Raw genomic sequence first — 16,330 nt, 5'->3', positions numbered from 1 at the left:
TATATAATAAGTTTTTTATAAAACCACAATAAATACAATATTAATGTGCTTCATTATTTTCTTAAATAAGATTACAGAATTGTCTAATGTGGCTAAAGTATATAAGACATTTAATGATTTTAAATAATAAAGATTTGATAAAAATAAGTGTGTATTATAATTATATTTGTTTAATTTTAAGCTATTAAATTAAATTAAACAATCATAGCAACTACATAATAAAAATTAAAAAAAAATATTTATATATTATATTTTAATTTTTAAAAACGAGTATAAATTACTAAAACTGTTAAAAGTTTCACATTCAAATTTTGTGATCTATGATTTAAAATTTTTATAATGACATGACACAACTAATTAAAAAATAATATAAGTTGAAAGTCTCGTTTAATAAGTATCAAAAATAAAAGATATATAAATATATGTATCATTTTAAATTAAACTATATGCCATATAAAAATACATAAATATCTTAATTTTGAAATTTACTTTGAACATTTTTTTGATAAAAAATTTGAAAAAATATTGACAACTTAATTTTTTAAAATATTATAAATTACTTAAACCATTAATCTCACAGTGGAAATTTTGCTATCACCAATTTAGACTTTTTGCTATAACAGATACAAATGATAAAAAAAAAATATGAGCAAAATGCATCATCTTATATATATATTAATATTAAAATATACCATATATATGTTATTATCATTTAAATTTAATTATATATCATATCAAGTAGAAAAAATATTTTTTTGATTTATAAAATTTATTTATATGTTCGCACCAATTTAATTATATAAGTAGTAGATATTGACTTTTTAATTATTCAATATATATTTATTACATCATAATATGTTATAAACATATACTATATAATATATAAAACAATTTATATATACAATGTTCATTCCGCGAAAGGCGCGGATCTTAACCTAGTGCTTTATATTATTTTTCGACAATAAACTTTTTATTTAAATTTTGAGTCTTGAATTTTGGCCGAACATACAACCGTGGGCTAAAAGCCCAATACAAAAAAAATAAAATTGAAAAACTGACAAAATTTATCTTCATATATGTGTTTTAATTGATGTTCTAAAAATTGGTATAAAAAATCGTTTATACCCAATTTTTCTAAAATCTGATTTGTGCGGTTTAAATCAATTTAAACCGTTATAATTTTAGTGCAAATTCATAAATTTATCAAAAATAAATTTCATATCAAATATTTCTAATTTATCAAAATAATTTATAATTAAACACAAAACTAAAATATTTAATATAAATACAGAATATATAAAATATTGATATCAATATTGGTTAATACATAGACTTCGTCTTCTCGAATAATCAACTTAGCACTAATCCTTTATAAAGTGTTAAGTTACTTTCTCTCAATTTTTTTAATTTTCTTAAATTTTGTATGCGTCAATACATATATCTAATGTTGAAAATAGTCAGGATCTTCCGACAACCAACTTCAAGCTCTTCTTCTTCGCAATCAAATCTAACTCAAAATTCTAGACCACCCCAAATCCATATATCACTTCTCTTCAATCTTCAACATTTTCTCCCAGCTACTAGAAAAGCATAACCTCGTCTTCATTATATGTGACTCAAAGATTTTTACCGTCTCACCAAAAACTGACAAATTTACAAAGTTCCAAAGTTATATATTTCAAGCAAAAAATGATATGTAGCCAAAAAATGAATATAAGCTTTGACTAAATGGATAACTAGAGCTTAACCAAACAATTTTAAAACAAAATAAAATCGTTTTAAGTTTTTTGTCCATTAGAATTTGAAATAAAACATGTAGAGCTAAAAAATAAATCGAAGAAAACATTAAAAAAAGGCAATTTTTTTGAGGTCGATTGAAGAACCAATGGAGGAAACAAAATAAGAAAAATATCCTACCTACAAATTTAAATCCAATTCATAATAAGAACTGAAAAAAAAGAAATGTAAAAGACCGAAGAGAAGAAACTTAGACAAAAGCTAACGATCGTAACTTACTCCTAATATATTTATATTATTTTATTATAATAATATTATTAATTATTATTTTCTCTTTATTTTTTAGAAAAAAAATCTAATGCAATTATTTTTGAATGTTTCAAATGAAATTCAATGTGCATAATTTTTTGTTTGTAAATAATTTGTTCAATTCATTTATATATTGTATTCTAAGTGTTATTAAGAATAATAATTTTATTCAGTTCACCTATATTGTTATTACAAAATAAATAATTAGTAATACTATGTTTATTTAAAAAATATGTTAAATATATATTTTTAGTTATGGTAGTTTCTAGCAGAGAAAATTAGTCAAAATATATCTACGTATAAGATTTACTTCATCCTTGTTGTCTAATCTAAAATTATAGAAATATTTTTTTATTATTTCATAGCAATCTGATTTCTATTGAAATATTGATATCTTTAAACATATATGGTGATACACTAAATTAGAAATGAATCTAACAAATGGTTAAGAATAATTTCAATAAATCTTAAAGAGTTTTCATTTATTAATGTTTTAAAATAATCAGTAATGGACTAAGTAGATTTTGTAACTAAAAAGTAATAATATTCCATTTTGAAACTAAAAAGCAAGGAATATTTCATTTTATCATCTTGTTGGAATATACTATCTTAGTATATCATAATTAAATAAATTATAAATAAATGAGTAATTTTAAACTAATTTGTATTTTGATGAACGGTTCAAATTGACATAAAAGTTTAAAGAGAAATTATGTCTTATTTATATATATTATTATATGTTTTAGATTATGCACTAAACATAAGAAATATAATTTTATAGATAAGAGATTTTTATGCATGATCGAAATTAATTTTAGAAACCTAAATTGGCTATTTTTTCTACATGCATATCACTGGAATATTTAGAACATAATAAATCAAGTTTAAAAGATGAGAAAATTATTTTAACCTAATATTTTCTTTTTCTTATATTATTGTTTATGGTGATTTTTCTGAATACAATTTTTTTTAAATACGATGATTGAATGTAATTATGTAATTCTACTGGATTCCTATTAACTAACTACTATAGATGTTTAATACCCTTAAGTTGTGTACATTTAAATTCTGTTGATAAAAGTATTTACATTTTGATTTATAAAAATTATGATTTAAAAAAACAAAGTATTTTATGTAAGTATACCAATGTTACATTTACCAAACAAAAATCACTAAGAGTTAATTTTATAACAATTTAAAGATTTGCTTAATCTATTTATATATAATATAGATTAAAAAAAAATAGAAAATATGTAAATATATTTTTATAATAATATCGATTTTAAGTTTATTGGTAATGAAAAAGAAACTTTAACCTTTATTGTGAACTTTATGTTTTCTTTTTTAATATACCGTTCATAAAAACTTTTTTTTTATTACAAAAAGTGAAAATAATTCTATAATTGTATACTTATTATATAACTAACCTCTAAATATTTATGTTTCATGTAAATTATGCTTATAAAAATATATTTTAAATTTGTAGAATTTAGAACGCATAAACTATAAATCATATTTTTTTATATAAAAATGTTGGCGTATAATTATTAAACATAAAAAATAATAAACAGTGTATGTTTTTTAAAGCTGATTTATTATATGATATTACAATTATGAGAAAGATTAAGCATGTCTTATTAAAATGCTATTTATGCATATAAAGAATGTATCTTTATAAAGAAAAGAAAATTAGAGTTTTAGTTAGGAAAGTTGAATATTTGAAGGATATACATAAACCAAAAAATATTGTTGGAATTTTTAGATTTGGAGAATATTCTCAAAGATTACCTTCTAAAAAATAAAAATCTACTAAAAAGAACCCTACAATCTCTTTTGACAAATAAAAAAGAGAAACCCTTCATCTCTAAAAACATACATTCTTCAACAACAGTTGTCTTGTGTAAACTTTGTATGAACAGTGGAGAAAAGTTTTGAGAAAACAATGCTTATTCTTTTGTTTACAGTTTGAGTAATACTCTACTCACTTCTCCCGCTCTTCCCCCGATCTCCTTCAGATTCTCCGCCCCCATCTTTTTATTTTCCTTCCCCCCGGTAAGATCTGCTTTTCCTTTTGCTTTGGTTGCATGGTGGATCGGTGTTTCGTTACTCTCTCGGTCTCCCTTTGATTACGTTTTTGTTAATCAGACCAATGTAGTTACAATTCAGAGATCTGGGTTCAATTTTCTATATATATGAATTATAGAAAAAAGGTTTGATCTGTTGTTTAATCAAACGCTTTTGATTCGAGATTTGTCTGTCATAAAAGCTTGAAAACATGCTTATGTCTGTGTCCCTTTTTAGTATTTTAAGTTTGTGTAAATAACCACTGTTGTTATTTACTAAACATGCATATGTCTCTTCTTTTAGTGTTTGGGTTGTTTACCATAACTACTAGGCTGGTGTTATTTTGGTTTATATAATCTTGTTTCTATCATGGGTAGGGAATGGAGAACAAGTCATCAAAACTTCTTTCTACGAAGAAAGAAGCAGCACCAGAATTGGACAATGGTAGTTTCATTGATCCTATGGGTCGCCGCAAGTCCAAGCGTTTTAAGGCTGCAGCTGTGAGAGACTTCCCACCTCACTGTGGACCAAGCTCCACTGGGCTCAGATCAAGCACGGAGCTGATGAAGAACAATGTGTCTGATGAAGCTGAGGTTGATGAAAAGCTTGTTGAGGTAGTAACAGAGGGTGCTGAACAACAAGTGAAAGATATGAACGGTGGCTGGCGAAGCGTTGGGATAAAGCAGCTTGGTGGGAGAAAGATTATTGCAGTAAGAGACTTCCCTCCAAATACAGGAACCAAGTTTTCCGATTATGGAAAGACCGTGAATGATGCTTCTGCCTCCAAGAAAGAGTTAACACTGGATCCTACCAAAAGCATGTCGACGCATGTTTCGAAGCCATTGGAAGCTGAGAAACCAAAGTTTATAATCCCAAAACCAAACGAGACAGCAAGCAAATTTAAAAAAACGGAAGGTGTTGTACTGCCTTCACCCTTGAGGCTTCTCCAGAAGATTAATAGAGATAACGGTGAAGGATCTAGTAGGAAAGATAGTGAGACTTTATCTACTGCTCCTTCACGTCCTAGGGGAGACACTAGCGCTAGGGACAAAGTAATGGAAACTCTACGTCTCTTCAGTGAAGCTTGTAGAAAGCTTATCCGCGAGGATGAAGCAAACCCAAGGAAAAAAAACGGCAAAAACTTCAACGTCTCCGTAGAGGCTTCAAAGATCGTCAAGAGCAAAGGCAAGTACCTCAACGTCGGCACACAGTTCATAGGAACCGTCCCTGGAGTCGAAGTAGGCGACGAGTTCCAATACAGAATCGAACTAAACTTTCTCGGCATACACAGAGCAATCCAAGCTGGTATTGACTACATGAGAGACGCCAACAAGGAGCTGCTCGCCGTGAGTATAGTAGCCTCTGGTGGCTACGACGACGACCTTTGTAACTCCGACGTTTTGATCTACACAGGCCAAGGTGGGAACCTATCTACAAAGTTTCAACAGGGGAACATAACCAACGAACCTAAAGACCAGCAGCTCTTGAGAGGAAACCTCGCGTTGGCGAACAGTATAGACAAACAGAACCCTGTGAGAGTCATAAGAGGCAACAAGAAGACACCACCTTCTGATAATAACACCAAAAACTATGTCTACGATGGGTTGTATCTTGTTGAAGAGTTTTGGAAAGAAGTGGGATCTTATGGTAAGCTTGTTTTCAAGTTCAGGCTGCGGCGTATCGCCGGGCAGCCTGAACTTACTTGGAAAGTGGTTAAGAAAGCAAAATCATCAAAGGCTCGCGACGGTCTCTGCTGCGAAGATATCTCTGGAGGGAAAGAGAGGTTGCCTATATGCGCTGTTAACGAGATAGACGATGAGAAGCCTCCTGTGTTTGACTACACTGTTAACATGATATATCCGGATTGGTGCCAGCCTATTCCTCCGAAGGGTTGCGGCTGCACGAAGCGCTGCAAAGACTCGAAAAACTGCAGTTGCGTTGCGAAAAACGATGGAGAGTTGCCGTATAATTATGATGGAGCGATTGTTTTTAGAAAGCCTATGGTCTACGAGTGTGGCCCTCTCTGCAAATGCCCGCCTGACTGCTACCTCCGCGTCACGCAGAGAGGGATCAAGATCCAGCTAGAGATCTTCAAGACCGAGTCGAGAGGATGGGGAGTGAGGTCTCTAGAGTCTATTCCTTCGGGGAGCTTCATCTGCGAGTACGCAGGGGAGCTTCTACAGGAAAACGAAGCTGATAGGCTTGCGGGTAAAGACGAGTATCTATTTGACATTGGGACTGATAATGGGAGTAGTAGCTTCTATGAGAGCAGCTTCTTTACCATAGACGCTGCGAGGAAAGGGAACGTAGGGAGGTTTATAAACCATAGCTGCTCGCCGAATCTGTACGCGCAAGATGTTTTGTACCACCATGAGGATATGAGGATCCCTCATGTGATGCTCTTTGCGAAGGACAATATACCTCCGCTTAAGGAACTAACGTACTATTACAACTATAAGATTGGCCAGGTGTTGGACGCTGATGGTAATGTCAAGGTGAAGAATTGCTATTGTGGTTCGGCGAAGTGCAGTGGTAGGCTCTACTGATAAGCAGCTGATGTTGCTGGCCTGTATTCATGTTCTTCTTCTGCTTATTCTTTCATCTTATGTTTAGTGAATTAGTAATAGCCTGATAGACTTGGTATTATTAGTCTTTATACTATAGTCAATTGCTGTTTGTGTTATTTTCTTGAAACTCACACCATGGTCTAATCCTAGGTTTTTTCCTTCCATAAACTGCAATGTTTTTTTTTACTGGCATACACTGCATTGTTTCTTTGTCAACTTAAATTCATGAAAGTTAAGTCTGTTTAACGTATTAGAGACAAAATTTCCTACATTAAAAGCTAGAAAAGATATTAAATTAGTATATAAAATAGATGAGTCAATCTATTTATCACCAATTAATTTTAGATTGAATATTCACGTAACATAACAAGGAATCAGTCTTTATCGATATTTATTTGAATATTGTAAAATTGACGCTCAAAGAACTACATCTGAAAAGAACATATTAGAAATAAGGTTTTCAATATTGAAAGTTGAAAAAGACATTAACGAACCAATCTACCTATCAACAATTAGTTTTAGGTTGGATGAACTAACAACTCATTATAAAATATAAGGAAAATAAATAGTATCGTATTAGCAGCGTTCTTTTAGTAAGGAATCGGTATTTAAGCTAGAAACAGTTGAAAAGCACTTTTCAGATAATAAATCTAAGTCCGAATATATGTTATTTTCAATTAAACAGATCATAGCTCAATAGAGACTTGCATTGTTATGTATTGCAAGTTTGCAACTCTGTTTGTGTGTGTGACAACATTTATATATAACCTAGTATTCCCACATATATTCCCAAGAGAATGTTTTGTGTGAACTGAATCCATGACCTTACTACAGTCTAACTTCTTTTTTTTTTTTTGCTAAAAATCTTACAGTCTAACTTCATCCACTTATTTATTGATTGATTCCAAAATTGTTCAATGATGATGTCATTGTATCTTAACCATTGCGACAGACAAACGAAAATATGGAACGCTGATGTGGTTTAGATTAAAGCTTTTTTATTTATTTTATTGTCACAAGGTTTAGATTAAAGCTTAGATTTGGTTTTTAATTAAAGGTAGGGAGACTTTGCAATCTATCTTACATTCTTACTTGTAAAGTCGAGTGATCGTATAAGCTACTGCAAGAGTTACTTGCCGTTAGATCTTGAGAGGTGAACAATCCGACGTCCCACGTTATAAGAGTGCAAAATACTGACAAACGACGTCCTATCATGTCCCACTGATTTTCCCGACAGCCCAGGTTTTTTCAAATCTCTCTATTTATCTTATTTCGTCGTCGTCCCGTTGGAGCCAAATCAAATGGCAACAAAAGAGCTCACATAATTCTATCTCCTACGTTATCGAAATTTTAAGACATCCCACATTGGTCGTCCGAGATCTGTAATAGTATATATATTATATAATCCAACGCATTTGGTACGACGTTTTGTTCTGTAATACCGACATCAAATGTTTTGTTCGAAGAGCGAGATGATGATTCGATTAGGGATCTGAAGAAGAAGAAGAGAGCACATTGTTTTCTGTTGTGTGTGGCTGGGTTATATATAAAAGAGAGAGAGAGATGGATTCAATATCGGCGGTTAGCGAAGAGCTTGCTGAGATCGAAGGACAGATCAATGACCTTTTCCGTGCTTTATCGTGAGCACCTTCTTCCAGTTCTTATCTGTTCATAATGAATTAATGATGATTACTCATGTTAATGTAATGTTTTGTTTTTGGGGACCAGGAATGGATTCCAGAAGCTGGAGAAGATCAAAGATGCTAATAGGCAGAGTAGGCAGCTGGAAGAACTCACTGACAAAATGCGTGACTGCAAGAGCCTTATTAAAGATTTCGATAGGGAAGTCAAAAGCTTGGAAGGTGGAAACGATGCCAACACTAACCGGATGTTGAACGACAGACGTCAATCTATGGTAACCTTTTCTTTTTTTTTTTTACTTTTACTTATTCATTTATTTTCTGAGTTTTATTATGTGATCAAGTGATGGTGTTTGGTTCGTGCAGGTTAAGGAACTAAACTCATATGTTGCTCTTAAGAAGAAGTACGTGACACCGTCACAGTTGTTGGAGTTGTTGCTTTTTAATTATGTTTGTGGTGGTGATTGATGATATTGAGGATGGTTTATGCAGATATTCATCCAATTTAGCTAGCAATAATAAGCGAGTTGATCTTTTTGATGGACCCGCTGAAGACAACATGGAAGAGAATGTCTTATTAGCTTCCAGTTAGCCTTTTTCATTCTTTTTTTTTTTTTTTCATTCTCTCCTCTTTGATTTATGTACTTTTTTTGATAATCAATTCCTTTGTTTTATGATATGAATGCACCTACCTACCTACCAAGAGAATTTACTGAGAGCTTTAATCACGTTTTCAGACATGTCCAATCAAGAACTTATGAATAAAGGAAACACCATGATGGATGACACTGATCAAGCCATTGAGAGAGGCAAAAAGGTCACTATTAATGTCCATTTTCCCATTTCATAAAAGCAGAATCTCACTGTATTTTTTTATTGTGGCTATGACAACAGATTGTTCAGGAGACTATAAATGTGGGAACAGATACTTCTGCAGCTCTCAAGGCTCAGGTTTTGTGCTTCTCTTCTGAATCTCTGTTGTTCTTTACAACATTCCACACCTAAAGATAGTTTACCTTTTCACCAATGTTCAGACCGACCAAATGAGTAGAGTGGTTAACGAACTCGATTCTATTCATTTCTCACTCAAGAAAGCCTCCAAGCTGGTCAAAGAAATTGGTAGGCAGGTCTGTTTCCCAAAATCTTCTTCTTACTTCTTCTTGATACAATGATAACGAGATATGGTTTTGGAGTTTGAGTTACCGGTCTTATTGATTTTACTTTTTAGCGTTAGATTAAGCGTTTGGTGTTTTTTCCTTTTTTTAGTTAAGTTTAAGGTACTTTTTAATTTAGGTTATGATGATCTCTTTGTATTGTAACCTATAAAAATAGCTTATTTATGATTTAATAAAGATTCAACTTCCAACAATGAACTTTAGTCTCTAAGAGAGTTTAGGGTAAAAGGAAGCTCAGCTACTTCTCTTTCATACAGTTTCTAATTATCAGCAGCTTCCTCTTGTCCCCTTTACTTACTTTCTGCTCTTCTTCTTACTCTCAGGTTGCCACGGACAAATGTATAATGGCATTTCTTTGCCTTATTGTCATTGGTGTCATAGCAATCATCATCGTCAAGGTACACCTCTCAACTTTCCTTTCTTACCCATATATACACACTATATACAACACCCACAAAATCTTCTTTTTTCCCCTTTTGGATAGATTGTGAACCCAAACAACAAAGACATCCGTGACATACCGGGCCTAGCACCACCAGCCATGAACAGACGTCTACTCTGGAACCATTACTGAAAACGTTTGGGCACACGCTTCTTGCCGCTGTAGATGAAACCGCCTCACTCACTTGAGTAAATTAACAAGTTTTTGTTCTCATGGCTCATGACTGGAGGAATTAAATGCCCTTTCGTTACAAAACAAGGATCAAAAGCCAATCTATTTTTTTTGTTCATGTGTTTGTATAACAAAGACTCTTTTATGTGTTTTATCAATGTGTATTTTTGTAAACGTAGTCTATGTTTCCTGTTCTGGTAATTATAATTATTTGTTCCTCTGTTTTCACTTGTAGGAGTAGACGACTCGCATTATTTGTGTCTGTGAAAAAGTGTATTTGGTTGCTGGTACTCTCGACTTTGTTCGTTCTCTTGTTTGTGTACCTATCTATAGGGGATTACCATTGATGAATCCTTTCTCTACTTGAAACTAGCTAGAAATCATCACTCATTAGATCATCTCTAGTGGATCACTCTACTATATTTTTTTCTTCGAAATAAAATAATTTTATAATAAAATTATATTCTACTCCAATGCGACTCTATTTTAGAATGAAAAAGAAAATGAACAAAACATAATAAATTTTACTCTATTTATGGACTAAACCTATTTTTTTACTCAGTTATAAAATAAAAATTAGAATAGATTATGAGCATTTTTACTCTAAATTCTATCTTAGAACGAAAATAGAATAATTGGTGATGTTTTTACCGTTTCATTTATGGGGTACATTTTTGCAATCTAAGTTGTAGGTTTCGTTTTAAGAATTTGAAAGACATTAAAAATGTTACTAAGCAATCACAATATTGGATTTATCCAAATTTTGATTCATATTATGCTTAGTAGAAGTTGTATTTTGGCTTCAACATTCTAGCATATTTTAGCTTAACACACTTATACTTCTTAGCATTCCGTATCTCTTTACATAGGCTCCAATTTGATGATAAGGCAGATATAATTTTATTTGTTTTTTTTTAACTTTGGAAGTTCCAAGCTCCATAACTTCTATGCGGTCTGGAGTCATCTGCCATTAATAAAATCACAATTTGAGCGTAAAATCGTTTTATCTCAAAGTAGAATTAAACCAATGATTTTTGAATAATCTCAAGAACTGACAATGTGTTTAGTAAGTGAAATGTAGAAGTGTTACTTACTTCGTTAAAAGCAAATGTATCGATATGGGAAACAAAAACGTTTCACTTAACCAAAAGGTTAAGGTTAAAAATAAAGTGGGGCTTAATCTAAAATAAAATAAAAAATTCCCTTTATAAACTCCGCCTCTCTCTCTAACTTTCTCTAGCTTTCAGTCCAAACGAACGGTTGTGTTTCGAAGACATAGCAAGCAATAGAGAGAAAGAAAGGAACACATAAAAACACTCTAATGGATTTGCGTTTCCACGAAGGAGGAGGAAGCAGCGTTTGGCAGAAATGCTCTAGACACCGTTTCATCTGCGGTGGCGGCGTTTGTCCTTACTGCCTCCACGAACGTCTCTCCTCACTCTGCCCCGACTGCGCCCGCGATATCCCGTGTTCTTGTACCCCACGCGCCTCCGTCGACGTAGATGTTCCCTTCGCTGATGTCGGATCGGTTGGCCGCGTTTCCAGCCTGATCGAATGCGAGCCGGCGTTTAGGAGATCCACATCAATGTCTGTTCCGTTTCTCCGGTCTACTAAACCGGAACTGGTTGAGAAAACCGGACCTGGTCGTTCGCTCTGGAGGATGTTCAGAAGAGAGAGTAAAAGCAAGACTGGTACGATGATGATGAGGAAGTCGAGATCAGTCGCAGTCTCTGATGCCGGAGAACTGTTGTCTTCTCCGGCGCCGGTGACGAGCAAGGGAAATGGTTGGTACTTTCCAAGTCCGATCAAGGTTTTCCGACAATCAAGAATCTTGTTTCAACAAAGATCTCCTTTGTACAGAGGTTGAACTCTAGGTTATTTTCAGTTTGGTCTCTTTTTTTTTTTTTTTGCTAAATGCTTTTTATTTTGTTGATCAATAGTTTGATTAATATGTTTCATAATGATAATGTTGATTTTTTACATGAATCTTGTGTCACCAGCCAAGCTCAAACACGCTATATATTCTCAAAACTCAAATGTTTACTTTCGTTAAGGGTCATTGAACCAATTAAGTACTTGAAACATATGGTAATGTTTTCTAAACCATAGAAAGTACAAACACTCAGTTATCGAGTAATAGATAAAGTTTGATGGCTTTGTAAATATTTTTTAACAAAAACGAGAAGCAGTAACATGGTTACATGTGCATGGAAGCCCTACCAAACACGTGAATGAAGCAGTCCCCATTTTTTATAATACTATAAATCTATTTGCAAGAAACAAAAAGGGAAGAAGGAACGGGAAATAGGGGAACGTGAGAGGACATAGAAAAGAGAGTCCGACAAGGAGTGGCGACAAACATACGCACACGGTTGCACCATCCCTCTCCCATGTCATCATCACCAATTCCACTTCTCTACTTTTTTCCCTAATAAACCTTTCAACCTTTTAATTTTTATAAATTTAACACCTATAGAGTATTTCAAGGGTCATATTTCAATCATTCTCCATGTTTTCTCCTTCTTCTTTTTTTGAAACTTTCCATGTTTTCGTCTTTTGAGCTATATGGACTTCAAGATACTAACATGTAATAAGGATACATACAAAATTATTTTTTTAGAAAGATATTTATATTAGTCTTAAATCTTAATTGTACCATCTTATACAATCTTTGTCGACTGGATATCAGTATTTTGTACATAATCTGGAGTGTTGCTCAAAAGAAACAACCAACTGTGGAGTTTACTTGTTATGGATTATTGGATTGGAATCATATATCATCCGGATTCCCTGCACCCATCTCTTGGACCCAACACCCCATCATCGACAGAGACATATCAACTGCCCTTAAAGCTCCTTTTCCAAGAAACCCTTAATTTACATGGTTGGCACAAAGCGAAGCTCATGCATCTTCACTAATGCCATGATTCAGGCCCAATTCATCATGCATGGGAAAGTACCAAATCATGGTAGACAAGCTTATATCAATCAAGTTTGGAGGCATCAAGAATCCTATTTTAATTTCTTGCAGTTATATCTCACGGGTATTTTTACAAGGTTAAATATGTTTGTTTTTATCTGATTATTTTAATTAGAACTTCCATCTTTCTTGGGGTATTTTACTATTTAGGTCGTCACACATGAGATGCATGTTCAAATTTTTTTTTAAGGCAATGCATATGTTCAAATTGTTTTGATGTTTTTTCACAAAAGGAATGTCATTTTCAAATACGATCTGATCTAGATAACTGTTCACAGCAGCCTAGCTAGCGCCCTGATTACCATCGTAAGTTAATAGCATTGGGTCACAAACTCATGATCTTTTTTCTTCAGATAAGTAAATTTGTGAGCGACAGTATATGTTAAGATTATATAGGTCGGTATGAAGAAATCATGAGTTTCAAGATTTGGAGCCAGGTATACAGTATCAAATCTCTAAAACGTCGAAAACAGATATATATCTCTCGTAACTGTTGGAACATTATATTCAAGATTGATTCTCATTAATTTTACAAAAAAAACTTGAACTTAAGAAAAAACATGAGAGATATAACATTTAATGATTCATACGAAAAAATAAACAAAACATAATGTATCTTTTCACAATGATTGTGGAGTTTCGTTGTTCATGAGATAAGAAGATCTAGAGTTTTCTTAATTAGCTGTAAGATAAAAATAGAATGACTATAAAAAGCATCTACTCATAAAACTCTTTTTATCCACAAAACGATATTGAACACTAAAAATAAGCAAAACACGACCCAAAAAGGTCACATTTGTTTTTTTCTTGTCAATCAAACAACCACAACCCTAGACAAAAGTTACCATTTGGGAATTGAGTTTTCTTCGTAACACCTCAAAGCCTTTACGATACAAGCAAATCAAAACCCACTAGATAACAACACCCTACGAATTTCTCTCATTCTTAGGTTCAATTCCTGTAGGAAGATGAGCCTGAACTGCCTCACTTGCCACACCCTGCAAAGATCAGACTCGGACATAGACATAGTAAGCCTTAAAGATTCAAACATTAAAGGAAAAAACGTAACGTCAGGATATGAAAAGATGGTAAGGAACCGAACAATGTTGCCAGCGGTGAGACGGGTCAAAATGGGACATCGCAGGCTCTACAGCGCGGACGCCGTGGTCTATAGGGATCTTGACGAGCCAAAGCTGGCAAGAAGCAGTGGGCTTAGAAGGGATTGGAGCTTTGAGGATCTAAAGAAACAAAGAGATGAGATAAAAATTGGAGAGACAATAAAGGAATAAGTCAGATTATCTCCTTTGTTTCTTCTCATGTTCTTGTTGTTGTTAACTTAATTGTACGTTCCTTTCAAACTGTAAGGATAACCCACCGCCCAATGTCAAGGTTCATATATGTACATTCATTTTCCTAACGAATATTCTAGAAAAATTACCTGAAATCCATTATAAAACCAAACGAATCTGAGCTCTTCAGAATCATTTTCTTTCGTTAGAGATTTGAATATATACAAAAAAGGAGATGTTTTCTTGGCGCTTTACATACAATTTAGCAAGTCTAGGAAGATTCTTCTTTGCCGGTGCAAGATGTTAATGGTTCTCTACTTGTCCATCTGAACAGAAGAGACTATCAGCTGACACAAGTTTGTTACACTTACAATAAGAATGTATAGATCATCAGATGGGGTGGTGGCGCAGTTGGCTAGCGCGTAGGTCTCATAGCTATTGAGTGATCCTGAGGTCGAGAGTTCGAGCCTCTCTCACCCCATTGTATTTTTCTGCATGGCTTTGCATAATTTCGTTTTTTTTTAATGTTCACATAGTAACTATGAGTATCAATTTACTCATCAACCTTTGGAGTTTAGCACCATCCATGTCTGATCGTTTTTTACACTACTATATAGATATCTGCTCGAGATCTCATCAAAAGCTCATAAGTGCTATCACTTTCAAAAGATTTTGTATATATTTTGTTTTACCATATATGAAATTTAGTTTTCTAGAATTAAATGTAGAATTTTTGGAAGTTAATGTTATCGACGGTCGATTACGAAATCATCGAGATGTCGTTTTTGAAGCAAAGAATTTTGTTCAATTTTGTTATGGATTTTAAATCCCTTTTTTTGGTGCAACATGGATTTTAAATCTTTAAATTATTGTTTGGAATAAAAATTGTTTTAGTTTTTTTTTAACACTAAAAGGATAGTTATAATTATAATGAACTAGAAACATTACAGTTCAACGAAACCCAGTAAAATTACAGAAGCCGACAAACCAATACACAAGTTTTCACAGACTAGCCCACAAATGGAAGATAAACTGAAACATAGAACATGCAATGAACCTAAACTTAACCGATCTAAGCTAGAAGGAGTGAAGAACATATAACAAAAGAGCCCCAGACAAAACCAACAACAAACAAAGCATGCAGACTTCAATAGAGCTCCTTTGAACGTGACAAGGTGAGGAAGCCAACCATGAATAAAACCTCCTACTTGTGAAACCTCCTATAGGGAATAACCCAAATGGATAAAAGACCAAAGCTTCAATACTCCAGGAGACAGAATAATTTAAGTTCATACATCTTCAACCAGAAAGGTCACGATAACAGAGTAATAGGAACCGCCAATAAGAAGCATAACATAAGAGAAGATCCCGATCAAATCTTAAAGGTAAATGACAAAGAACGAGACAACTCATAAGCAGGTTCAACCTTACTCAAGAGACTGAAAAAGTTGAAGTTCGAACCATGTTATGATCCAAAGAGAGCTCAAAATCAACATGCAAATCATTCTAATCAACACAAGGTTTCTGTGATATAACAAACTAAGTCTCACATTGGAGAATTAGACAAAGAGAGTCTAATATATAAAGAGTTGTCCAACTCTAATAGTACAAGGCATTTTGAGAAGAAAACCAAAAGTAAATCCATGTGGGCCAGCCTCTAAGGCCCAAAGTGGACAATATCGTACTAATCAGATAATATAGAGCTGGATATGTGCTTAATAAATCCCAACAGTTTCCAGGGAAACCAAATCTGAAGGGTAATAAACTCAACCCACTCTAGCTAGATAGATCGAGAGCATAAGGATGATTAAACACAACAAGATCAACACAAACTCTCATTCAGCCCGGAAAGAACCAACACTACAAGAAAACTCAAGCTTAACGAGGAATATTAACGAGGAAAAAAAAATCTCGTAAGTTTACGTCAACTTTACGAGGATTTTACGTGAATAACGG

At 33.2% G+C, this 16,330-nt stretch overlaps 4 protein-coding genes and 1 non-coding gene across 6 annotated transcripts; all 5 read left to right on the top strand.

Annotated features, from left to right (window-relative positions):
* Window positions 1–3,826: 3,826 nt before the first annotated feature.
* On the top strand, window positions 3,827–6,869 carry LOC125609321 (histone-lysine N-methyltransferase, H3 lysine-9 specific SUVH5-like). Its single transcript, XM_048780628.1, has 2 exons — window positions 3,827–4,098; window positions 4,488–6,869. The coding sequence occupies exon 2, from the start codon at window positions 4,491–4,493 to the stop codon at window positions 6,654–6,656; it is 2,166 nt and encodes a 721-aa protein (XP_048636585.1). The 5' UTR covers window positions 3,827–4,098; window positions 4,488–4,490; the 3' UTR covers window positions 6,657–6,869.
* A 1,036-nt stretch (window positions 6,870–7,905) lies between these two features.
* LOC125609322 (novel plant SNARE 11-like) lies at window positions 7,906–10,327 on the top strand. Of its 2 annotated transcripts, none has more exons than XM_048780630.1 (9): window positions 7,906–8,317; window positions 8,406–8,592; window positions 8,684–8,721; window positions 8,810–8,904; window positions 9,055–9,134; window positions 9,212–9,268; window positions 9,352–9,436; window positions 9,816–9,890; window positions 9,977–10,327. In XM_048780630.1, the coding sequence occupies exons 1-9, from the start codon at window positions 8,241–8,243 to the stop codon at window positions 10,006–10,008; spliced, it is 726 nt and encodes a 241-aa protein (XP_048636587.1). In that variant the 5' UTR covers window positions 7,906–8,240; the 3' UTR covers window positions 10,009–10,327. The 2 variants fall into 2 exon arrangements, with proteins under 2 accessions (XP_048636587.1, XP_048636586.1); XM_048780629.1 differs by having other exon boundaries at window positions 7,912–8,317; window positions 9,352–9,444.
* A 207-nt stretch (window positions 10,328–10,534) lies between these two features.
* Window positions 10,535–11,990, top strand: LOC106444793. Its single transcript, XM_013886225.3, has one exon. It carries the CDS (start codon window positions 11,427–11,429, stop codon window positions 11,970–11,972), a length of 546 nt encoding a protein of 181 aa, XP_013741679.2. The 5' UTR covers window positions 10,535–11,426; the 3' UTR covers window positions 11,973–11,990.
* Window positions 11,991–13,852: 1,862 nt separating this feature from the next.
* On the top strand, window positions 13,853–14,640 carry LOC125609320. The gene has a single exon (XM_048780627.1). It carries the CDS (start codon window positions 14,054–14,056, stop codon window positions 14,372–14,374), a length of 321 nt encoding a protein of 106 aa, XP_048636584.1. The 5' UTR covers window positions 13,853–14,053; the 3' UTR covers window positions 14,375–14,640.
* A 130-nt stretch (window positions 14,641–14,770) lies between these two features.
* Window positions 14,771–14,855, top strand: TRNAM-CAU. The gene is given in 2 exon segments: window positions 14,771–14,808; window positions 14,820–14,855. It is a non-coding gene; the product is annotated as a tRNA-Met (tRNA).
* Window positions 14,856–16,330: the final 1,475 nt, after the last annotated feature.

The sequence above is a fragment of the Brassica napus genome, chromosome A5, assembly GCF_020379485.1.
Source record: "Brassica napus cultivar Da-Ae chromosome A5, Da-Ae, whole genome shotgun sequence".
Taxonomy (NCBI): Eukaryota; Viridiplantae; Streptophyta; class Magnoliopsida; order Brassicales; family Brassicaceae; genus Brassica; species Brassica napus.
This window is presented reverse-complemented; position numbering and strand designations above follow the sequence as displayed.

Bases quoted from the DNA above. Each gene is read 5' to 3' on its own strand.
- LOC125609321 (XM_048780628.1), top strand. From the start codon at position 4,491: ATGGAGAACAAGTCATCAAAACTTCTTTCTACGAAGAAAGAAGCAGCA.
- LOC106444793 (XM_013886225.3), top strand. From the start codon at position 11,427: ATGGATTTGCGTTTCCACGAAGGAGGAGGAAGCAGCGTTTGGCAGAAA.
- LOC125609320 (XM_048780627.1), top strand. From the start codon at position 14,054: ATGAGCCTGAACTGCCTCACTTGCCACACCCTGCAAAGATCAGACTCG.
- LOC125609322 (XM_048780629.1), top strand. From the start codon at position 8,241: ATGGATTCAATATCGGCGGTTAGCGAAGAGCTTGCTGAGATCGAAGGA. The intron at 9,135-9,211 runs GTCACTATTAAT...CTATGACAACAG, and splicing joins CCATTGAGAGAGGCAAAAAG to ATTGTTCAGGAGACTATAAA. The intron at 9,891-9,976 runs GTACACCTCTCA...CCTTTTGGATAG, and splicing joins TAGCAATCATCATCGTCAAG to ATTGTGAACCCAAACAACAA.